Below are 24,894 nucleotides of genomic sequence, written 5' to 3'. Positions count from 1 at the left end.
TCTTTGTTATATTACTAGATAACGTAGGATTGATGGGGCCACATGGAACTGATTTAAAACCTCTAAGAGGGAAAACACTCCCGTTATTTACAGACCCAGAGATAGCAGCACCTGATCTACTGAAACAAGCTGTCCAGAAAATGAGAACATTTAACAAGGACATGCACGAAGGACCTTATGTCCTTTTGTATCCAGACTGCTCAGAGGTGGTCCATGTGCCTGGTCAGAAAGACCATTTAAATTGGCAGTATAAAAAATAGGAAAGGCATATTCCAGGATTACTTTTTTCATTTGCCTAGAAAAGCACTTTAAAAGAGGTTAGTGGATCCCATAATTCAATATTTTAAATATTCAAATACTCTGCTGAAGGATAAATAATGGTTGTTTGATTTAATTTTTCAGAGTACGATACCTCAGATTCTGATTCTGAAATTGTCATCACAACAAGGAGCAGAGCTGAATTCAATCGAGCTGACACTTTGGTACATCTGTTAGTTCTTTTTTAAACCAATTATGTATGTTTGTATTTATTCATTTTCATATAATTTATTAGATTTATTGGATTTTAAGCATAACATCAATATCCTGATCAATATTTTAGTGAAAAAGGCTTGTTTTGATTATTTTGCCGTTACTATTAAACAGTAACACAGACAACCATTCAGCATTGATATACTGTGTCGTAATGTAAAAAAATGATGTAAGCTGTTGAAAGTTGTTGATCATTTTATCCGTTTCCTCTCAGGTTTTTGAACCACAAAATCGAAGTACTCCCAAATACAAACTGGAAGATGAAAGGTAGGTGTTGCACACTTGGACACAAAGGAACTTTCAGGCTTGCATGGGTTGAAATTATTTATTTACTTCTTGACTGGAAATGATAATAATAATTCATATTTTATTGGGCTACAGTGCTTTCACTACCAGTGCATTATCAAATCAATTCATTTAATTCACAAAACTGCTAAAACTACTAGGAGATATTTCACTACTTATTCACAGACACATTATACATACATTTATATTTCTGCACATAAGCTCAACGTTGCTACATGCTATCAGCCGTTTCTGTAACTGACTGAGGTGCCCCCTCGCTGCATACCTAGAGTACCCACAGCTGCCTGTGTGAGCTTTACTTTTAACATCACAGAATAAACCTACTGAAATACAGTTGCTCTTGCAGGTGAATAAACACAAATGACACAAATTAACCAAACCATTAAAAAAACACATGAGAATGAAGTGGGGGGTATCCACTGTGCCACATCATTTTGTTTCTACAAAGGTACTATAGGCCTTTATTGAAGTGGCACAGTCATCCAGAACAAACTAAAAGAACTCTGAAACTTGCAATACAAGTACTGTAATAGTTAAAAATAGTAGTTTGAGCTTTCTCTTATTTTATACCTTTTCCATTCAAAAAGAAACTCAAACAAACTCAGATTTGAGTTCAGGAAGTGCTCCTATCCACATGTTCTTAAGAAATAATTTATCTTAAATTATTTAAGTTGTTGATGTGATCAGAGAATTAGCTCGGATGAACTTGAAACAGAAAACGCCATATGAATGCGATTTATAACGAAATAATGTTTTTTTTTTTTGTATAAATCTTTTTGTTCCCTCCCTCTACTACTACATGTTACTCAAAACTGCCTTATAGCTTTTATCATGGAGCTAATCATTGTAATATGTTTTATCATGTTTCAGAGATGCACCAGGACAATCATCAACAATTCAGCCAGGACAGGTAATAAGGCAGACTGTGGCAGCATGACATTTCTTGCTTTCAGTGTTGTTGTTTAAGACATTTTAATCTGTTTTTCAGATAGTAATATCTGATGCTGAGGATCTGGATCCACCTGAAACAAATCCAGAAAAACCGTCTTGCTACAGGTAAGTAAAAAAAAAGAAGATAAAGACATGATTTAAATTTATTTAACTGATTACATGGGGAAGACATTTTTGTTTGTAAGGTGTTTTAACATAGAAATGGTAATTTCCCAACAGTAAATACACAGACCTGTTTTCACCAAATGTTGAGCAAGAAGACGAAGAGCCGGTTGCTGTCAATGTGACGAATTTTCAACACACAGCAATGTAATATGACAGCTTTTGACTATAGCACTCCAGTTTTTTCACTGTACAATAGTTCTGGTATATCCACAAATTAAGTCACTTTTTGTCATTACAGGGAGGACGGGCATTACATTACCTGACATCGTGGCAAACCTGTCACTTCCTATTAATCACAAAAAAGTCAGCCGGTTCAACATCTCAAGGGCTAACTTTTGGGATGGGGAGGTTTCAAGCGTACAACCTATTCTGAAACCTGTGACATGCTGGTGAAATTTACTGATGATACTGGTGTTCTGGAAGAGGGAATTGACACTGGTGGTCCAAGACGAGAGTTTTTGACTCTACTGATGAAACACCTAAAAGACCGGCCCATTTTTGATGGACCAGAAGGACATCGGTTCTTGGTCTACAATGCAAATGGTATGCATATTGGTTAGATGTGTACTATAGGCTACTAATGGTTGGTTAATGCTCATTGACCATATATATATATATCACATGACATATGCTTGTATATTACAGTAATGCATTGTTTGTTTTATTTTGCAATATGAATTCATTCACAGCTGTTAGGGAGGATGAATACTACCTGGCAGGAAAGATGATTGCTGTGTCAGTTGTGCATGGAGGTCCAGGGCCCCATTTCCTGTCGGAAGATCTTGTACATTATCTTGCAGGCCAGCCTTCATTCAAAGCAACAAATAACTTAATAACTGATGAAGAAATAGGGAAAGCTTTGCAAGAGGTGAGAGTAGCATAAGGCTAGGGTATGGTAGGGCAGAATTTTACATAGTTCCTGCAGTGTTTTGAGACAATGTTTACTTCCTATATCGCGTGCAGAATTTAATTAATTAATTTATTAGTTTTTAATAGTGTAAGATTACACCATGCTATGTATGTCATTAAAAAATAAGCAAGGAGATACAGTGCACACAGTTATTGACAGGGGTGTTTATGCCCATTGTCATGTCTTTCAGATTGAGAATGCTGCTTCATTGGATGCTCTGCAAGAATGTATGATGAGACACAGCACAATGTTACAGACAGCAGGTTGTCTGAGACATGTGGCTACTGTGGAAGAAAAGAAAGAAATCGTGTCAGACTACCTCCAATGGTATATTATTGACCGCAACTCATCTGTAATTAAAAGGTAAGATGATATTTGTGGTGATGATTTTCTTCTTTTTTTTATGTATTTATATACAAATTTTCTAGTTTGAAATGCCTCATGGTCCCCATCTTTGGTTTATGCAGGCATGTATATCTGTTATCAATTTGTCACTGTGACAGAATTTGTACCTTAGTGTATTTCAACTGATATGTGATGTTCCTTCATTCTGTCAAACTACAGTGCCTTCATTAAGTCTTCTCACCTTATAGATGTAATTTAAATATATATTAATCCTTTTCCTCATCAATCTACACACAATACATCATAATGACAAAGCAAAAACAGAAATTAGATCTCAGGATTCTCCTCCTGACTAATTCTTCCATAGAGGAAAATCAGTCCAGTTACTCATTAGAGTGATCTGAATCTATTTCTGACCCCAGTTCTCATAGAGATCATGACATGCAGAGATGTTTTAGTATCTCTTGTGTGTGTCCCTGAAAATCAGATATAAAGAGTGTGGTGATGTTGATGGGTGTGTAAAGCTGTAGCTTCATACACGAGGAATCCAGGCAGGAATTACTTCCAAAGGTGCTTAACCCTAAAACAGGCAACGTGACTCACGAGTCACATTGTTTTTATTGTCTTTTTTGGGGCATAAGAATGATTTTTTTCATCAAATCCTTATCACTTATGACAGCCTGGTCTGTCTTGAGTATGCTGGTCACATGATTTGCTTCAAATTTTTTGTGATCAATTAGTCAGCCTGACCTAAATAAAACATGGCTGCCAGTGGTGCAGAACAATCAAATTTTAGAAATAGTAAATATATATTAAACTAACTTGTCTCCTGGGGAAATTTTTTAAAATAATGCTGACATTAATTGTAAACATTGTATTAAGGTGCTGAAGGAGAAAATTAAGTAATATGTTGTTCATGTTGTTATTTAGTTGTTGTTGATGTTTTGAAATGTATGTGACTCCTGAGTCACGTTGCCTGTTTAGGGTATAAAAAAGGAATTACTCTAGCTCTATTTAAAATGCACTATTAATGATTGTAATTCAACAATGCTATGGAATATAGACCTAAGTTTGGTCTTGTTTTAACGAAAACAGTGAAAGTATGAAAATGTATGGAAGTTTAAACTTACATTAAATGAAATATACTATTTTTTTTTCATTTTTTATAGAATATGTATTTTAAAAAATATTTATTACAATAAAATCAAAGCCATATATATAACAAAGTTGTGTTCCAAATTTGAAGTTGATATCACAAAAATTTAAGTTCCCATGAGATTTTGTTTAGGCATAACACCAAAAATAGCCACCGGGTGAATAATTGTAAGCACTCTGCCATAACAAATTAATAAACTTATGTCCAAATATCACTTCTGTCACAAAATATGTAACCTTGAGACTTAGACCTTTCTGACAATGTGTTTTGTCAAGATAAAAAAAGGTTTTGATCATAAATTATGAAACATGACGATGCCCAAAAGGGGAGGAGCCCATTAAAAGAATTTAGAGTACCGTTTCTATAGTTACGCAACGTCCAATTTCAAAATGGGTTTCACAGGCTGTCTCGAGTTCGTAAGCTTTCGAATGATATATCATTTGTCAACATTAGATCTGGTGTAAACATGCAGTAACAGTCAACAGATTAATGACTTGGTCCTTTTTATACCCTAATCAGGCAAAGTGACTCAGGAGTCAACTCATAAAATCCAAAAATATATCTAATTTTTTTTAATTCTTTTGGATATGTTTTATTTAAGTCCAGATGATATAAAAATTACTAGAAATTATTTTTTGCTCAGCATTTTCCACTCTTGCCTGTTTAAGGGTTAAACAGCGTACTGAGAAAATGGTTCATTAACTTGTGTGAATGTGATATTTAAGTTTTTAATTTTTATGAAATTTGCTACAATTTCTAAAAACCTGTTTTTGCTTTGTCGTGATGATGTATGTGTGTGTAGAGTGAGGAGAAAAAGATTGATATTACTATTTGAAATTGATTATATAATGTGACAAAGTTTTGAAAATGTGCAAGGGGTGTGTAGACTTTCTGAAGGCATCGTATGAGTGCTCAAGCCACCCAGCTGTCTGTGTCATTCCAGTCTTTTGTTTCTGTGTTATACTTAGTTTGTAACAATTAACATTTAATGTGCAATGCAAAAATAGGGTTTCTTAAATCAATTTTCAACATAGTTTTTCCCCCCAAATGTATGTTTAAGGTGGATATTAATTGTAGAGAAGAGAATATTTAGGGCCCGAGCACGACCGTGCGAGGTCCCTATTGAATCTGCTCGGATTATTATTTATTTATTATTTATTTATTTATTTATTTATTTTTTTTTTTTTTTTTTTCTGCAAAGTAGGCCCAAATGACATGGCCTAAACATACTCGAAAACTCACCAAAATTTGCAAACATGTCAGAACCGGTGAAAAATTTCGTATTCTACAAGTTTCGCACATGGGCGTGGCAAAATGACTCGCTAGCGCCACCTTGAAAATTGGAAATGATTAGCCCCTCGTTCACGTTCAACCTACATGTACGAAATTTTCTGGGGACATGTATCGTATCAAGACGCACAAAAAAGCCTCAAGAACCCATAGCCTAAAGTCAACAGGAAGTCGGCCATTTTGAATTTTATGGCCATTTTTGGATGATTTACACACTTCGTACTTTAACGAACTCCTCCTAGGGATTTAGTCGGATCGACGTCAAATTTCTGCTGTGCCTTCTAAAGGCATTGACGATGAAAAGTTGTGCTATTTGCGCGTTTTCGTCAATGGGCGTGTCCGTGGCGTCGATGATTCGCAATGAAACAGGAAGTTGTTGTAACTTCAGTGTACATGCTCACATCTGGACCAAACTGTACATGTAGGATGAGAGTCCCGCCCTGAACACATGTACATGCCGACATTCACCCACAGTCATAGCGCCACCTGCTGGCAACAGAAAGTGACCTTTAACGAAGCAGCCCCCGCCGCACGTTTCACCTACGTGCACGAATTTTCTGTGGTACGTGTATCTTGTCCAGATGCACAAAAAAGCCTCTTGGAGCCATAGCCTAAAATCAACAGGAAGTCGGCCATTTTGAATTTTACGTCAAATTTTGGATGATTTACACACTTCGTACTTTAACGAACTCCTCCTAGGGATTTAGTCCGACCGACCTCAAATTTGTGCTGTGCCTTCTAAAGGCATTGAAGATGAAAAGTTGTGCTATTTGCAAGTTTTCGTCAATGGGCGTGTCCGTGGCGTGGCGTCAAAGATCAGCTCTTCGCCATGACACGGAAGTTGTCGTAACTTCAGTGTACATGCTCACATCTGGACCAAACTGTACATGTAGGATGAGAGTCCCGCCCTGAACACATGTACATGCCGACATTCACCCACAGTCATAGCGCCACCTGCTGGCAACAGAAAGTGACCTTTAACGAAGCAGCCCCCGCCGCACGTTTCACCTACGTGCACGAATTTTCTGTGGTACGTGTATCTTGTCCAGACGCACAAAAAAGCCTCTTGGAGCCATAGCCTAAAATCAAGAGGAAGTCGGCCATTTTGAATTTTACGTCAAATTTTGGATGATTTACACACTTCGTACTTTAACGAACTCCTCCTAGGGATTTAGTCCGACCGACCTCAAATTTGTGCTGTGCCTTCTAAAGGCATTGAAGATGAAAAGTTGTGCTATTTGCAAGTTTTCGTCAATGGGCGTGTCCGTGGCGTGGCGTCAAAGATCAGCTCTTCGCCATGACACGGAAGTTGTCGTAACTTCAGTGTACATGCTCACATCTGGACCAAACTGTACATGTAGGATGAGAGTCCCGCCCTGAACACATGTACATGCTCACATTCACAGACAGTCATAGCGCCACCTGCTGGCAACAGGAAGTGACTTTTAACGAAGCAGCCCCCGCCGCATGTTTCACCTACGTGCACGAATTTTCTGTGGTACGTGTATCTTGTCCAGACGCACAAAAAAGCCTCTTGGAGCCATAGCCTAAAATCAACAGGAAGTCGGCCATTTTGAATTTTACGTCAAATTTTGGATGATTTACACACTTCGTACTTTAACGAACTCCTCCTAGGGATTTAGTCCGACCGACCTCAAATTTGTGCTGTGCCTTCTAAAGGCATTGAAGATGAAAAGTTGTGCTATTTGCAAGTTTTCGTCAATGGGCGTGTCCGTGGCGTGGCGTCAAAGATCAGCTCTTCGCCATGACACGGAAGTTGTCGTAACTTCAGTGTACATGCTCACATCTGGACCAAACTGTACATGTAGGATGAGAGTCCCGCCCTGAACACATGTACATGCTGACATTCACAGACAGTCATAGCGCCACCTGCTGGCAACAGGAAGTGACTTTTAACGAAGCAGCCCCCGCCGCACGTTTTACCTACGTGCACGAATTTTCTGTGGTACGTGTATCTTGTCCAGAGCACAAAAAAGCCTCTTGGAGCGATGCCCTAAAACCAACAGGAAGTCGGCCATTTTGAATTTTACGTCAAATTTTGGATGATTTACACACTTCGTACTTTAACGAACTCCTCCTAGGGATTTAGTCCGACCGACTTCAAATTTGTGCTGTGCCTTCTAAAGGCATTGAAGATGAAAAGTTGTGCTATTTGCGAGTTTTCGTCAATGGGTGTGTCCGTGGCGTGGCGTCAGAGATCAAGTCTTCGCCATGACACAGGAAGTTGTTGTAACTTCAGTGTACATGCTCACATCTGAACCAAACTTACGTGCTTGATAACTCTCCCACCCCGCTATGGAGGACCGATCCTGACACAGTCAGAAATAAATACAGAAATAAATAAATGCTCAATAAATAAATAAGCATCCAATTAAATACACAAAAAAATTAAGTAAATAAATAAATGTAGGTAGTAATTAAATTATACAAGGAGACATAAATGTATATATTTTAATTAGTGCCTTTACTTATTCACCTTTGTTATAATTACCTTATTTGTTTATTCAACTTTATTTATTACTAATTTTTTTAATGTATTTATTTATGTGTGTGTTTTAATATTTTTGTCTGTTTTATTCTTCCTTTGTATTTATTTACCTTATTTATTTTCACCCATGGTATTTATTTCTGCCTGTCTTAAATTTTTGTATGCATTTCTGCCTCATTATGCAAATGAGGAGGGGCTGTGTCTCAAGGGGTCATCTTCTCTGCTATTGGTGGACCAGTCAGACAGGAGAGCTCCTACTCTGCCTGCAGACATAACGATCTTGCCCCTCACACAGTCAGATGGCTTCCTTCAGTGCACTGAGGTGTTTAACAACTCTGAAGACAATACTACCAGCAATGTCTTCCTTCTCTTTTCACGTAGAAGCACCGACAGACAGTGCTTTCAGTTTGCTGCATGCATGGACACAGAACTGCAGTATAGGGAGAAGCACACGGTCAGCTGGCTGCAGCTAAATCTGGAGTGCACTCGTATTCAATTCTGTATGGTAAATTCAGTTTTAACGGAGCAGAGCGAGCTGACAGGCAGAGTTAGAGACTTTTTCTGTCTGTTTCTCTCTTTACAAAGACGCATGTTGCAGTCAGAGTCTTCTCTGAGATGCGAGCACGACATACAACACAATTTATCAAATTACACAACGGATATACAGTATGAAAATAAGATTGATTGGATTATACTCACAGGAAGTATAAAACCTCTTACATGGGTCTATTAAAAGTAAAGTAACACAAAAATGTCAGGGAAATTACTTTACTTAGATTTAAGTACTGCAGTTGTACATTTGAAATACCTTCCTACCTTTCTGATAGGAAGCCTTCTTGAGGTGGTATAAAACATTTCTTCTTATATTCTGATTTGAGTTGTGGACAACTATGACCACATGAATTAAAAAACATTTCACTGCCCAAGTCAGCTATAACACAAGTCTTGATCATCAGACTACATGCTGTACAGTATTTGTGGACAGATTTTGTCCCAGGATTCTTATGCATTTCTTCTTCTTCGTTGCATGATTTAGAATAATAAGGTGAGAAATGGGTCTATTCTGAGTTCATCCTGCACTGCAGCAGCTAATAAAGTCCATTTAATCCCCAAAACGCTTTTCTTTTAGGCAGGCTGGAGCAGAAAACAACTCACCTTTCTCAAGTTGTACAGTAATGTCACATGTGTATGAAGGTGGATCAAACAAGCTAATCTTAAATGTCAAAGTAGAGAGGAGCCTAGTAGGCCTATTTATTTTCATTCATTACACAATATGAATAAGCTATGCAGACAGTTGTAAAGAAAGAACATCTTTTTCTTCTGTTCTCTACTTGTTATAGTTACACAGTATTAGGGGTGTGGGCTGTATTAAAAGTATCCACTGTTCTCCCATGCTCTAACACACAGTAACGATGAAATGTGTGCTGTTCTCACATTCTTCCTCTGTATGTACACATAAACAACAAGGCAGGGAAATATAAAGGAATTTATTTTATTGTTTGGGTACATTATTGTTCAGTGTACATGTTCACATCTGAAACAAACTTTACGTGCTTGATAACTCTCCCACCCCGCAGACATCTACACGTCAATACCGATTTATATTCATAGCGGCAAGTGCTATGTAGCTCCACATAGGGGACACAGGAAGTGACATATAGCACATTCATGCGGCGTCGGAAACGCGTAGGAAATTCACAGCCGCACCGGCAGAGCTCCAGAATATGCAACTCGGCCGGCTCACGCGCGGACGCGCTTACAAGTGCGAGGGCCCGCCCAACGCTGCTTGCAGCTTTAATTAATAGTTTTCTTTAGATAATTTAAATTCAATTGGCACTACACAACAGTTAAACGATGTTTTTGTTCACTCTGTAGATTCAGAGACGGTCTTTCAACCCTGGAGTTTTTGAATGCACTACAGCAACACCCTACTTTGCTGGCCCCTGTCCTGTACCACTCTGAAAGTCGAATCACTGCTTCTGAACTTGAGAGACTCTTCAAAACTGACCTCAGTCCTTTGGGGAGTAATCGAAGACTTAAAGAAAGTCAAACCATGGCCTACTGGGCAGACTATCTCCTTGATTGTGAAGGTTTGTTAGTTCATTTGTTTTGTATAACTAGTTAAGAAAACACATGGAAATGATGTATCTGAATTGTTTTTTTCTTTGCAGAAGACCAGGCTGCTGTGTCTGTGGAAGATGTTTTGATGTTTGCTACTGGGCTGTCCTCACTTCCCCCATCTGGCTCAGTCACAAATGGACTTTGGAATTCAAAATAGTCCAGGATTTGGCTGTTTCTAAGCTATACGATGGATGACCCCTAGAGTTAAGACTCTGAAACAGTTGTTGTTTAAGGTGTTCTTTAAAGGGATAGTTCACCCCAAAATGAAAATCTGTCAGTAATTACTCTCCCTCATGTTGTTCCAAATCCATAAGAATTTCGTTCATCTTCGTAACACAAACTAAGATATTTTTGATTAAATCTGAGAGCTGGATCACTCCTCCATAGGCTTCTAAGGGATCGAAACTTGCTGGCCCAGAAAAGTCATTAAACATATAATTAAAATAGTCTGAGTGACTACAGTGACTCAATCTTAAGTTTATCAAGCTACGAGAATACTTTTTGTGCGCAAAAACAAACAAAAATAACGACTTCATTCAACTATTAATTTCCTTCGCTGTGGGCCTCGAGTGAGTTTGCGTAGTGTAACAGCGCAGCGCTTCTGTTGTACGTCACACGCATGACCAGCGTGAGCCTACGTGTACATTTGTACATTATGAAAATGTTTTAGATCCATGACTCTCAAACTGGGATCCCTTTGTGAATCACTTGTTTTAGATAAAGAAACAAGTGTAATAAATGCTCATTACTATTTTTGACTCATTTGATTAATTTACTTCACACTTAAACAATTAAGCTTTGAGTGACAGATTCATAAATATTGTGTTCAGACAGGCAGCAGTGTTTCACCTCTTCAAAAAAAACCTTTTTGATCATTTCATAGCTGAGCCATTTCTTTTAGTTTCATATACAGTTCTGATGCAGACTCCCAGTTCTCCGGCTTCTGTATCTGATTGTGTTCCATGGCAAAGTCCAAGTATTCCTGCATGTTTGGGTCCCCACAAGGAGTCATTGACAGGCTGGCCTCAGGAAGGGCATCCAGTTCAGCCTGTTCCACTTGAAATCCGCAGTCTCTGGAGCCAAACCTATGTTAAATAGAGAACATAATTGCAGTTCTTTTCATCTAAGTTAAAACATTATATTAATACTATGATCTGTTTATTACCTGTGTGGTAAGTAGTAGAGTTCATTGGGCATTCCTCCTGGACATGCGGCTGTTCTGGAAGGGCGAATCCTGTGACTGTTCCACAGTCTCACACACTCATCCAGTCCTTCTGAATAACATCACCAAAGCAATATCTCAATAGGCACTGATGCTCATGACTCCCGTTGAAGTATCCAGCATCTCTAAGGTCTGCAAATAACTCCTTCCAGAATGGGGATGACACCGAGGTTTCGCACACATGACATGAAATATTGAGCAATCACTGTTGGGTTATTATTTGTTGGTCCACATTCAAGCCACAATACTTTACGTGAAAATCCATCTATGCATCCCGAAATGGCCAAACCGAATGGCTTAAGTTTGTCGTAACCATCTGCGTGCCACATATAGTTAGGTCCCATTGAGTGATAGGTTCTTCTTGTAAACCTTCTGCGTACTCTGCTCTCACACCCTCGGGGATTGAGCTCCCGGAGGAAATTCATCACATCATCTCTCTTCACTCGAAGATTGTACTTTTGTTTAAGTACCTGCCACATCGTGCGGTAGCCAAATAGTTGTCCAGGTCCACGAAGTTCAGATCTGATGGCGTTACTCACAGCGTTTGGAGAGGAATAATCCTTTCTGCGGTACATCCCGGCTTCGTTCAGTTTACTTTTAAGAGTCCTCAAGCTGATGTTTACACCGTGTAGACTTCCTTTAAAACGTCCTTTAAAAACTCCAAACACCGACCACACGTAAAGCAAAACCGCGTTAAGCTGCTCATGTGTTTACCACAAAACGGGCAAAACATCCCTCGGTCGCAGTCCATGTTCGGTCACCAAAAACTTCCTAACTTCTGTAAAATTCCTATATGCTTCATATTCACACCATATTCTCCACATTGAAAACACGAATTAACCGCGCTCACCAACAACACCTATCACCCGCGTTCACTCGTCACTTCCGGTATGTGGTACATTCCCTTTCCGTGAGGGATCGATCGTTTGTAAATTTGTTTCGGGACGGGTAAAAGTGTTTTGCGTCTTGCTAATTTGTTTTCTAAAATGTAAATTTGTTTTGTCCTTGGTAAAAATGTTTTGCCCTTGGTAAAAGTGTTTCGCCCATGTAATTGTGTTTTATGGTAGGGTAAAAATGTTTTCCAAAATGTAACTTTGTCTCAAGCTTTGTAAAAGTGTTGTTAGCAGTGAGGGAATTCTCGTGACTTTAGCCTACAGTCACCATATTATCATATGCAATGGGACTTTAGAGACTTTGTGAAATGGGCATATTCAAATGAAAACACCAGAGTGATTTGGATTTTTTGTGACTTTAAGGGAATTTCCACCTTTGGTTCTTGTAAATTTACCACTTCATCAAGGATTTTTTTTTCTTGGATTATTAAGCCCTGGCTAGGTATTTTGTGCCACATTATATAGTCAATCTAAAAAAGTATAATTAAGTTAGCATGTACAAATGGGCTAGATTTCAGAAACTGAATGAAATCCAAAAATTTTATCAAGTGGTGTGTTTTAGGCTTGCAGATGTGGTGTGTAGTCCACATATACAGGGTAGGGTAACTTTAAGGTAACCACGAAGATAACTTGCCCAGAGCAGTTTATAGAGTGTAAATTGCCATGGCAGCAGACCTCAGGTAAAACCCATCCACTTGGTCTCGTGAACGACCCATTTCCCCGGGAGATCCTGGACCGACGCCAAGTCCTGTTCCGATAAGAAAGAAGCTTATTGGAGATGGATCATGGGCTGTCATCGCGGTGGTTAAACTTTACGTTGATGGCCAGCTGTACTGCAACCGAGACACCATTCCTTGGCTCTACTAAGAACCAAATCCAGCAACAGGTGAACTGTATCACTATGCGATCATTTTTTCCCTCTTTCCTTCTCAGTGACATACGACAGGTTAATGGTTATAAAATACAGTGCACATTTCAACAGTATACTGTGGTTATCTGTCTAGACTGTCGATAATGTTTTGTGTATTTTCCTCTGTTTTTGTTTCACTGTTTCTTTCTTTTGTTAATGTTGCTCTTTCGCTGCTGTTTACACGTTGATCAACTGCGCTATTTTCATACTGTTTAATTCATAAACAGTCGGGCACACCGCTAGTACACACATAGACACACACATACAGGCGCATACACCCACCACACACAATGATACTGCACACTCTAGCCTACACTACATCCCTTAGTTGAATGATGACCAGTTCATCTCTTGGAATGGAGGTAGTTCAAGGGAATTTTAACCATCTAAATAATCTGCAAGCAGACATTGTCCTACTATAGGAGATTCCAAGAAAGCAGATAAACTAACCTCACCACAGTTTCCTCACTCATACTCAGCGAGAGGTATCACCATTATGATAGATAGAAATAAATAAATAAATAGAAAAACACACTTCAATCATAATACCTCTACTATAAATCCAGAGGGTCGATTTTTATTGTTAACATTTCTATTCAAAATACCCATTTATGTATCGCTAATATCTGTGGCCCGAATGTTGACGACCCCTCATTTAATATTGCTTTCTTCAACTCACTCTCTGCTCACTCAGACACAGCTCTTATAATAGGAGAGAATATACCTTCTTTTCACCAGTCCACCACTCATATTCTCGCCTTGACTATTTTTGGTTAGCAGCTCAATTATGACAGACATTTCCAACACTCAGATTCACCCTATCACTATCAGTGGACATGCACCGGTTTCTATCACTCTTACTAAAAAAGGGTAACACGGCCAACTAGAAGTTGGAGACTTAATCATTGCTTGAAGATCTAGATTTTATAAGTTATTTAAAAAAGGATAGGGCAATAAATATGAGGAACTAATGATCTGCCAGGCAGCAAAAGCAGTCATGAGAGGTAAAATAATCTCCTATTCATCACACAAAAAAAAGAAAGAGAGATCTTGTGAATTAGAGCTAGAACAAAAAATAAAAACTGCCCTTGCTGCCTCCCCACAGGAACACATGCTGAATGATCTGAGAAAATTAAAACTTCAATTAAATGAAGTTATTGATAAAAAGACCCAGTTTCAGTCGCAAAGACTATGCTTGGAGAACTTTGAACATGGCAATAAATCCTCCTTAAAGGACTCAGCTGGGAATATGACTCATAACCCAGAAGAAATCAACAATGCATTCACAGATTTTTATAAAAACCTATATACATCACAAATTGATCCATCTAACTCTAACATCGATGCATTTCTGAACAATGTAGATTCGCCAAAGTTAGATGATGAACAGATCAGGGCTCTGGATTCACCTGTGTAAATGGCTGAACTCCAGGAAGCTCTCTTACATATGCCAAATAATAAAGCCCCTGGGCCAGACGGTTTTCCAGCTGAATTCAAAAAGGAATTCTGGGAAATACTTGCGCCCACATTCTAGGTTATTAATGCAAATTAGGGGTACTTGCATGTTGTCTCCAACAATGAACTCTGCTAATATCAGCCTGCTCTTTAAACCAAATAAAGATCCCACACTCCCGTCCAGTTATCGCCCAATATCACTTATTAATGCAGATCTTAAAGAAGCTCATGAAGTCGTAACTACTGAGAGCTATGGGAATACTTGGCTCAATAGAGCTGTGACTCTCTGTCAGCCTGGCTACAGTGCTGAAAAGAAACCTGGGGTTGTTCCTATTTTCCTCTATTAATGACGAGTAGTACGCTGCTCTGGCATTACGGAGGGCCTTCCTATAAGTTTTAAGACTATCTTGCCAGATTAAACGAGAATTTTCCAGTTTGGTGGAACGCCAATTCCTCTCAAGTTTCCGCGATATTTGCTTTAATTTGCGAGTTTCACTATTATACCATGGAGCTAACCGTCTTTGTTTTATTATTTTCTTTTTTAGAGGGGCTACAGAGTCCAGTGTCATTCGCAACAAGATGATCGATTTGGGAGGGACTGAAATTAGCATTGGAGTCCTCCGTTACTTTGTGACTTGATAATGAATTTAGAGCTGATGGAATCGTTCCTGTCTGGATGAGTGTGCGGTGGCTCTATGCATGCTGTGCATCCTGATTGGTTGTTGGATGGGTGGGGGACCGTGGAGATGGGGTTGACGGGGTGGGTTGGGGGTGCGGGCTGGTCCTTTTTGAGCTGGTTGGTGGGTGTTTCGCCTGGATTTTGGTGCTCGGATTGCATGCTTGGTGGCTGTACAGGGATCCTATGTGGGGAAGGATTGTGCTTTGGGGTGTGTTGATGGTTGTTTTGTGGTCGCGTCGCGGCCCTCTGGATCGTGGTGGGTCCTAGGGGCTGGGTGCATCTGGTGACTTCTTGGGGCTGAGGGGCTGTTGCTGTTGTCGTGGTGTGACTGCTGAGGGGCGCGAGGGGTGGTGGGCTTCTGGCCTGGCCTGGGTGGCCTTGCTTCCTGGGTGTGGGTGGGGCTTTGGGTCTGGGCCCTAGGGGTGGGTGGGTTGGCAGTGGCATGGGGGTCTTACCTGCCTGTCGCTGGAGTCGGTGTGGCGCGGTTGTGGCATCCCACTCACACTATGAACTACATTCTGTAACAGGCTTCTGTACACAAACATATACACACACATACAGACACACGCACTCACACATACAGTGTCACTTATAGACACACACACACAAAGGTTCTCCCTGGTAGAATTATTCTTGATGTTTTTCATTCAAGTCAGTTAAGCCGACTTCCCAGAGTTACTCCTGAAGTTTCTCCTGAAGTTACCTGGATAAGGTAGTTACCTCGCTTTGTGGTACAAGCCACAGGTCGGATTAAAAAGAAAAACACGAGCAAAATGGTGGAGACACACACCTCTGAAGAGTAGTGTATACGTCCAGAACAGTTAGTGCAAGAAAAAATAAAGGCCTACATGTTTCTGCTTATGATATTGTTCCATCTTTGTCTGATTTGTAAAACCAAATAAAAATTAGATATGATGGGGTTTTTTTACTCAAACTTTCAGAAGCAACTTCCAAAGACTCCTTTCAGCTGAGAAATGTACCATTATTTTACACAAACCAGTTTGTCCTTTGATTGCCAGTGTCTTAAAGTCCATTTAGTCAGTTGGTCATGGCAATGCACTGACCATTTATAGTTACAGTGTATACTGTTAGATTTGACCAAAAGGACGTGCTCTTTGAGTGAGCAGCAAAACTGATTCTGCTGGGAAAATCAAACACCCACATGAACAGATTCAGATAAGACAGATAAGTTGTAGATATGTATGAATAAGCATATCAACTGAGGATTACTGGACAAAGCTGCAACTGCCCTGAGAGCACAAGCCCTCAGAAGCCCAAAAGGCCCAAGGCTCTCTGTGTGACGTAATTCAATTAACTTATAACGTACTTTTAATGTACTGCTAAAGAACAATAGCATCTGGTATGATGAATGAATGGTACAAGCCCTTTTGCTGCTTCATGATTTTTCAAATATTTAATAGCTCATTTCGATAACTTTTTAATTGGGCATGTAGGTTGCAGGTTGCAATCATTTGTGTACCATTTGGGTGGTTCCTACCGCCAAATGTATGAAGATATGCTAAGAAGAAAAAAGAGAGAGTGACAGAGTAAGAGGTCGGACAAGAATAAACCTCTGACTGGCTTTTAGTCGATGGTGTGAGCTTTGCGCAATAAAAGGCTGCAAGACATTGGACTCAAGATATTGGATTCATACGTTATATTAGCTGGCTTGCTATGCCTTATGAAGGACAAAAAATTTGTAAGTATAAATAAATAAATGCAGAAACAAATAATCAAATAAATAAATTAAAATAAATATATCTTGGTAATGAAAAAGGCCATTTCTGTATTTCTGCATTTATTTATTTATACCTGTGTCATTGTTTTTATCTTTCTTATGAACAGAGCTTCTGCAGTGATGTGTACAGTCAGACAGGGACCAGCTGTTGACGGTCAGTAAATGCCTTCAAACTATAGGCTGGAACCAGTGTCTTAATTTATTTTTCTACACGTTAAATGTCACAATTCAGGTATGAGGGAAGAGGACCCATATGAAACACACAGAGAGAGCAGGTTAAATTTATAGAACTTTACTTAAATCTATGGTCAACAAACAGGCTTTCAATTGGCAACAGAGAGCAGGTCTAACAATTCCAATTCCAACTGGGCAGAGGCTGGAAGGCAAATAACAGACTGGCAGCAGGTCAAAAGGGGGAGCGAGCAGCTGGCAGCATGAAGCTGGACCACACTGGCAGCTAAGCAGCATTGATGATCTGAAAGGCCAGAAACGGAAAGTGGTTAGTACATATATGCTAGAGCTAGATTCAGTTCAATATAACTTTATTTATCTAAAAAATTAAAAACATTCAAAGAATATACGCTTAGGAAAAATGTGTGGAATTAGTAATAACTACATTAATAAAGAACTATAAATATCTAAATAACAATCTCAAAAAATACACATGCTAATGAGGCCTTGGCAAAGGAATTGAGAAGATAGAGCATAAACTTAGAGTAGTGATTAGGTAGGTTCAATAAGATCATTTATTTCCTCAGGATTTCTTGGTTACGAAAACAACTCTGATCCCTCTTTTTAACTGCATTACTTTGTTAACAGCTCTTAAACCTGCAGTAACTGATTATTTTGGCCACTTGGGGGCGGTGGAAACTAGTTGTGAACACAACACTGACACAAAAGGTGCGTTTGACTTAACATGACGCATGCAGAACTCAACATAAGACATGGTTAGAAATTTAGTCTGACTTTCACTGGCGCTGAAAAATGTCACCATGTCACATGACATTAAATCAACACATCCCATCCACATACCTAAAAAGAAAATAGGTCAATTGTCCAGAGTTTAAGTTGCTTAAAAAAAGTTATTAGCAAGCATGTAAGGAGCCTAGCTAATAAGGATAGCTAAGTTAATGTTATAATACAGCTGGATTTTCGAGGTTAGCACGCTGTATATATAAACAATGACCTAAAACTCACTGTAAAGCTCCATAAAGCCAGTTTTTATGCAAAAAACATAAAGCATCTAGGTACGTGGTAACTACCGTGAACAGTCAAGGAACAAAGGAAGTGAACTGGTATATACACTCACCTAAAGGATTATTAGGAACACCTGTTCAATTTCTCATTAATGCAATTATCTAATCAACCAATCACATGGCAGTTGCGTCAATGCATTTAGGGATGTGGTCCTGGTCAAGACAATCTCCTGAACTCCAAACTGAATGTCAGAATGGGAAAGAAAGGTGATTTAAGCAATTTGAGCGTGGCATGGTTGTTGGTGCCAGACGGGCCGGTCTGAGTATTTCACAATCTGCTCAGTTACTGGGATTTTCACACGCAACCATTTCTAGGGTTTACAAAGAATGGTGTGAAAAGGGAAAAACATCCAGTATGCGGCAGTCCTGTGGGCGAAAATGCCTTGTTGATGCTAGAGGTCAGAGGAGAATGGGCCGACTGATTCAAGCTGATAGAAGAGCAACTTTGACTGAAATAACCACTCGTTACAACCGAGGTATGCAGCAAAGCATTTGTGAAGCCACAACACGCACAACCTTGAGGCGGATGGGCTACAACAACAGAAGACCGGGTACCACTCATCTCCACTACAAATAGGAAAAAGAGGCTACAATTTGCAAGAGCTCACCAAAATTGGACAGTTGAAGACTGGAAAAATGTTGCCTGGTCTGATGAGTCTCGATTTCTGTTGAGACATTCAGATGGTAGAGTCAGAATTTGGCGTAAACAGAATGAGAACATGGATCCATCATGCCTTGTTACCACTGTGCAGGCTGGTGGTGGTGGTGTAATGGTGTGGGGGATGTTTTCTTGGCACACTTTAGGCCCCTTAGTGCCAATTGGGCATCGTTTAAATGCCACGGCCTACCTGAGCATTGTTTCTGACCATGTCCATCCCTTTATGGCCACCATGTACCCATCCTCTGATGGCTACTTCCAGCAGGATAATGCACCATGTCACAAAGCTCCAATCATTTCAAATTGGTTTCTTGAACATGACAATGAGTTCACTGTACTAAAATGGCCCCCACAGTCACCAGATCTCAACCCAATAGAGCATCTTTGGGATGTGGTGGAACGGGAGCTTCGTGCCCTGGATGTGCATCCCACAAATCTCCATCAACTGCAAGATGCTATCCATCAATATGGGCCAACATTTCTAAAGAATGCTTTCAGCACCTTGTTGAATCAATGGCACGTAGAATTAAGGCAGTTCTGAAGGCGAAAGGGGGTCAAACACAGTATTAGCATGGTGTTCCTAATAATCCTTTAGGTGAGTGTATGGTGAGTGACCATTTCAAGGAAACATGTCGTTCAGTCTGGAAACCGTAGCAAACTGGTGCAATATGAGATTGAACTTGCCCCAGGTGGTGTTGGCAGTCAGGTGATGGGGTAAAGAGGGAAAGTCCGAGAGCATCTGGTAGACAACTTGAGGATGGCAGGGCTGGGGAGGTACATTCAAGAACATGGCCTGAGAGACACAGGTAGAGAGAATAATGCAGATGTCTGTGGGTGAGTGTGTGTGGCTGAAGAGGGACTGAGGAGCAAACTGACGGCCATACTGATTACAGATCTGTTACTTGTCAGACTGATTGAAATAACACCAACAGACAAGTACAATTACTTTAGAACTGGAAGAACAGTGAGGGAGCAATAAAAACACTTCTGAATGTTCTACTGCAAGTCTGTCCTGTCCTGACTACACAACTGTGAGCAAGAAATGTTTGGATACATCACTGTGCTGAGCCAAGTTGCACCTGGAATGGAAAAGCAGAAAACAGCCTGTTGCTGAAGAAAAAGTTGACAAAGTTGAAATTGAGTGTTTTGATGTTTCATTCATGATTCAGATTAAACACAGTCTAATCATTATTATTTTATGAATAAAATGACTAACATTAGAGGCACCATCTGTGTTGTTTCCACAGGTGGTCAGGACTGCAAATGTGCAGTAAACTTAATACTAAAGTAATTGTAGCAGATCTAATCTTTATGAATAAAGTTATGAATAATAATATTCTGAAATATTATATCATAAGAACTCATTTTGGGGCACCACCAGAATTTCCATTCGCCCAAGGCCTTTAGGACTCCTTAGGTATGGCTTAATAATTACACAATTAGTAATAGTAATTGCTTAATTATTTTAAATCAGTTTAATCAATCAGTCAGTCTCAAATCAAAAGGTGAATCCTCCGTCCAGTGAGTTGAACAGCACACACACACACACACACACACACACACACACACACACACACACACACACACACACAGTTCCTGTGATTATGGTGAAATTTATTAACTAACTAAACTTGAGAATACAAAATGAGGTTAAATATATCAAAGACATAAAACAATAATGAATAAACAACCAGGATGCAATCAACGAGAGTAATCGAGGTCAATGTGAATTTAGTTGATCTACTGTGGAAAAGAATTTGATTCTAAGTGGAGTAAGGAGTAAGAAAACTAATGAGTTTTATGATCATAACTAAGTTCGATTTGGCCTGGAGTTTCAGGACTAAAGGACTAAAGATTGAAGGCTAAAGCTAAAGGACATCACTTGATGACAGAGGGCAGGGTTTTGTTTTGCCTTAATTCTTGTTGAGTTTGTCAACTGCCCGGTGATCAGACGGCCCCATGCTGGCTGCTGGTTCGTTGCGTTTACGGGGTTTAGGTCCGTTCGCTTCGGTTTGTGGCTGCTGGAACTCTTGCAGTGACAGGGATGTTCGGCCTGGCTTGGTTTGTCATTGATGCCCTCAGAAGAGGACACAGTAAGTTGGGCTAGTAGATAGTAAGGGCAGCTGTGGCTCAGGAGTCAGAGCCGGCTGCAACATACTGACTCCCCAATGACCGTTATAACAGTGTGTGAAGGTTTCTGTGCTGTTCATTCCTCTTTGCACTGCTTAATACAGAGACAGATGTTTATATCCTTTCTCTTTTTTTGTTTCTCTCTTTAACACTCACATACTGTCTTATATCTCTCCCCTATCCATCATTCATCGTCAAAAATCCTTTGGGATGTTCCTCCAAGGCATCGTTTTTGCCGAGTCACATCATCATCGTCAGCGTGACAGAGGAGTCTTCTCCCTACAGGTCTAGAGCAGTCACTACCCACTGAGGATCTCAGTAATAATAGAGCCTGTGCTTTGAATTGACCAATCATCCCTCTTGTACTTGAATAATGGTCTTCAGGTATAACTACCAAACCTTCTTCAAATGAATTAAGATGAAAGGTTACTCATCCATTGGTATTTACAGAAATGAAAATATCACCTTATGAAATAACCAGATATCCGAATATACCACAATATCGAGGGCTGGGACTGACACAGTGGGAGACCAGAAGATGTGTTTTAGTGCTGAAACAATCGATACAATCACACAAAATCACAATACATTTAGAGCCATTATTGTGAAACTAATATGTTTTGTGCTGTGAACCAACAATCTATTACACATTTTTATATGACAATGTGGTGATCCTTGCATAAGCTGGCGTCGCCTCAGCTGGGTGGAGTTAAAACATTTTTTAACAATTAGTGTTGCACAAATCAAGGCGAGATAACTTTATTTACAGAACACGTCATACAGAGGGTAAATTCAAAGTAGTAAATCACTGACAAAGCAGAGGAATAAGGTGTCACTTTGTGTAATGTTTACAGTGCAGATCATTGACATATACAAGTTAAGATATTGGTGGGATGTCTGTTTGACACTGATCCAAATCTTACCCTATCATTATCCTAGTGATTATTTTGCAGATAAACCTAGTAATCCCTGCCCCCTAAAAAGAGAAAGAAAAATTAGCACAATGAATCTTTGAAAGGAATGGAGCCATAAGATCCAGAGAGCCATAATCCCCATCACTAAACCCACCGCTTCCTCCATCGTGGAACCTGGTGGAGCACAGCATGTTCATGAGAAGATCATGAGAAGCAAGGTTTGTGGGTTATACTAAAGTTTTTGGTATTTGTATAGGTCAGCAGAAATGTTTCTTTGTTCACTCTGGTTTTAAAACAGAGCGTCTAACTTATAGCAGCATTTTAATGTTTTTATTCCGGCCATGATCCCTGATTGCTTATGTGAGGCCTCTCAGTGATGATATTTGAACATAAAAACTAAAACCTGGCCAAGTGCAGGTGTGGTGGATCCTGGTAGCCTTGTTGCGTACAGTAACTTGGGGACCTTGCTATGCTTGGCCTACAAGAACACACAATTTCCCAAGATAGACAGATTCCTGTATTTGTGTTTTTGCCATTGCACTTCTGATGAGTTTTATAGGCAGGGGGTCAGTTGGACCGAATGGATCGTAATCTGATAATACAAAGAATAATTTCAGCATATTTATTACAAAATTACTCACCTTTTACTTCTCCTTTTATAATGATAGTTAAAGTTTTTATGGGCCAGTGTGCATCATGTACTGCAATACCAACTGTGGCCACAACGCCATAATTTCATCATAGCCCAGTGTGTGAGGCATACAAATAGTACATGTAAAGAACTAAACAATAAATGAAAACAGTAGCATATCTGTATAAACTTTCCTGTGCTGAAATAAACCTGATAAAGTGCCAATTTAGCAGAGGCCCAGGGGGCTGTAGTAACCCCTGAGCTCCATCGAAAAACAACACTTACTAGTGAGGACACTTTGATGAAGTAATTGCTTATCACAGTAGCTTTGCCAATCATTTTATATCCATGACCGTAATGGACTGGTATATTCACAGATGTGTTTAATGATACAGCTTACGGTATTTTTGATGACCTGTGGTTACCCACTTTGACAGCCAGAAGATGTGCTTCTACAGTAGAATTCACACATTAATACATGTGACAGATAAATTGGATAACACTCAAATGAACTGATTGTGAATTAATTAACTGTTCCTAAACATAAGTATATGTCATGTCTATGAATGCTTTGGACTGAGCTTGTACAGGTTATAAATACCGGGTATCAAGGAGCCCTGTGAACTTTCCTCTTTACCTGTGGTGGATATGTACTCAGGTCAAGGCTTGTGAGCCTTCTGTATACTGCTACCTGTTTCAAGGTATTCATCTATTCCTTCCTCTTTTGCATATCACAGGATAACATCACTGATGTTAGCTGCTGTTGGTTTTGTGTAAAGAGCACAGTGACATTTTTATCACAAGAACAACAAACAGTCAGTCAACAAAGACAACAGATGAAGGTGAGGAGAGGTCTGACAGAATAAATGCATGGTAGCATTTACATCCACACAAACCCGTGCACACAAGATCACATTCAGCGTTTGTGAGAACAGACATTATTCAGAGAGATAATTCTTTACCTCAGTATTGAGCCTTGGGTATGTATTTGTAATTCTCCAAATTCTTTTTTCATTTTTTTTTTTACCTCTTTATGATTTAAAAGCTGAGCTTCAAGAGCTGAAATCCCTTCGCAGTTTGGAGGATGGATGGCATTAAACGTTTGTATGAAGGTCTCCTCGAGCCCCAGGCCAGAGCCTGCAGGGCTCACTAATTTCATAAATGATTTGATGAGTTGGTGAATATTAAAGATTTATGGTATGCTTAGGAAGCACTGTCAGCTCTGAGGGCTGAGAAAATTCTCCAGAACAATACAGACAATACAGTCCCCCTTGAGAGACTAGACTGAACAATGAAGAGTAGAAAGGCACAATAAAAGTACAGTCCATATTTTTTCCATCTGCCATAGATAAAGAGATAGGATGTGAAAATATAGAGTGTGACTGACTTTGTGTAAGATACAGACTGGTGGTCCACAAACCAATGGCATTCTGAAGCCTCGAGTTTGGTATTGTGACCGTCGCCATCTTGTTTTAAATTGGAACTAGATGTGAACATGTTTGAATGAAAGGATGGACGGGGGTGGGATTCGCATTGCTACACCTGACAGGTTGTCATGGTAGCGACATATCAATCACAATATAGCCACACCCTAAAGCATCCCCTGATTTATCATATTTTCCTCTAAATGGGACCATACTTAACTAAATGAACATCATGCTTTTGAAGAAGACTTGAAACAAGCAACTGAGATCATAAATCATTAGGATTAGGAAAGTGTTTACTGAGGTAATAAATAAGCTGAGAAGTAAGGTCATTTTCTCATAGATTTCTAGACAATGTTACTTTTTTGCAACCAGTAGAGTCGAAAGACTGCAGGTTCAAGTCACTTCACTTTTCAGACCCGGAGGGTGCCTTGATGCAGGCCTAGCATGCAGTTCATACTATTTATTTACATAATTTGAGTATCTTGAAATCAAATTACCATTTTGTTTCATTAATTGAGTCAGATATTGTGTTTATGTTAGGAAGTTTGTTTTTTGTTTTGCTTTGAGTAACCAATCAGTAGCGAGTGAGGGATTCATCCCACTACAGATGCTGCAGTAATTGTTGATAGAAGCAGTTCCCCTTCGAGGGAACGAGACACTGCGTCGGTTACGACACTATGGGAAGCCTCTAGGCGAA

The 24,894-nt window shown here is 39.5% G+C and overlaps 1 protein-coding gene and 1 long non-coding RNA gene across 2 annotated transcripts in view; both read left to right on the top strand.

Annotated features, from left to right (window-relative positions):
* The first annotated feature begins 254 nt into the window (after positions 1-254).
* On the top strand, positions 255-2,162 carry LOC119901269. The gene is made up of 5 exons (XR_005444157.1): positions 255-317; positions 403-482; positions 746-798; positions 1,708-1,893; positions 2,008-2,162. It is a non-coding gene; the product is annotated as an uncharacterized LOC119901269 (long non-coding RNA).
* Positions 2,163-2,358: 196 nt separating this feature from the next.
* The window catches only part of LOC119901268 (G2/M phase-specific E3 ubiquitin-protein ligase-like), a 175,634-nt gene continuing 153,098 nt past the window's right edge, over positions 2,359-24,894 (top strand). Inside the window, exons 1-5 of the mRNA XM_038716866.1 lie at positions 2,359-2,496; positions 3,054-3,226; positions 10,039-10,253; positions 10,335-10,497; positions 10,904-10,926. Coding sequence (XP_038572794.1) covers positions 2,455-2,496; positions 3,054-3,226; positions 10,039-10,253; positions 10,335-10,441 — 537 coding nt within the window. The 5' untranslated portion in view covers positions 2,359-2,454 and the 3' untranslated portion in view covers positions 10,442-10,497; positions 10,904-10,926. The remainder of the gene's footprint in view (positions 2,497-3,053; positions 3,227-10,038; positions 10,254-10,334; positions 10,498-10,903; positions 10,927-24,894) is intronic.

The sequence above is a fragment of the Micropterus salmoides genome, unplaced genomic scaffold (assembly GCF_014851395.1).
Source record: "Micropterus salmoides isolate LMB-PRFRI ecotype aquatic unplaced genomic scaffold, ASM1485139v1 Ms_hic_scaffold_13, whole genome shotgun sequence".
NCBI lineage: Eukaryota > Metazoa > Chordata > Actinopteri > Centrarchiformes > Centrarchidae > Micropterus > Micropterus salmoides.
The sequence above is the reverse complement of the archived record's forward strand: the minus strand, read 5'-3'. Positions and strand labels throughout refer to the sequence as shown.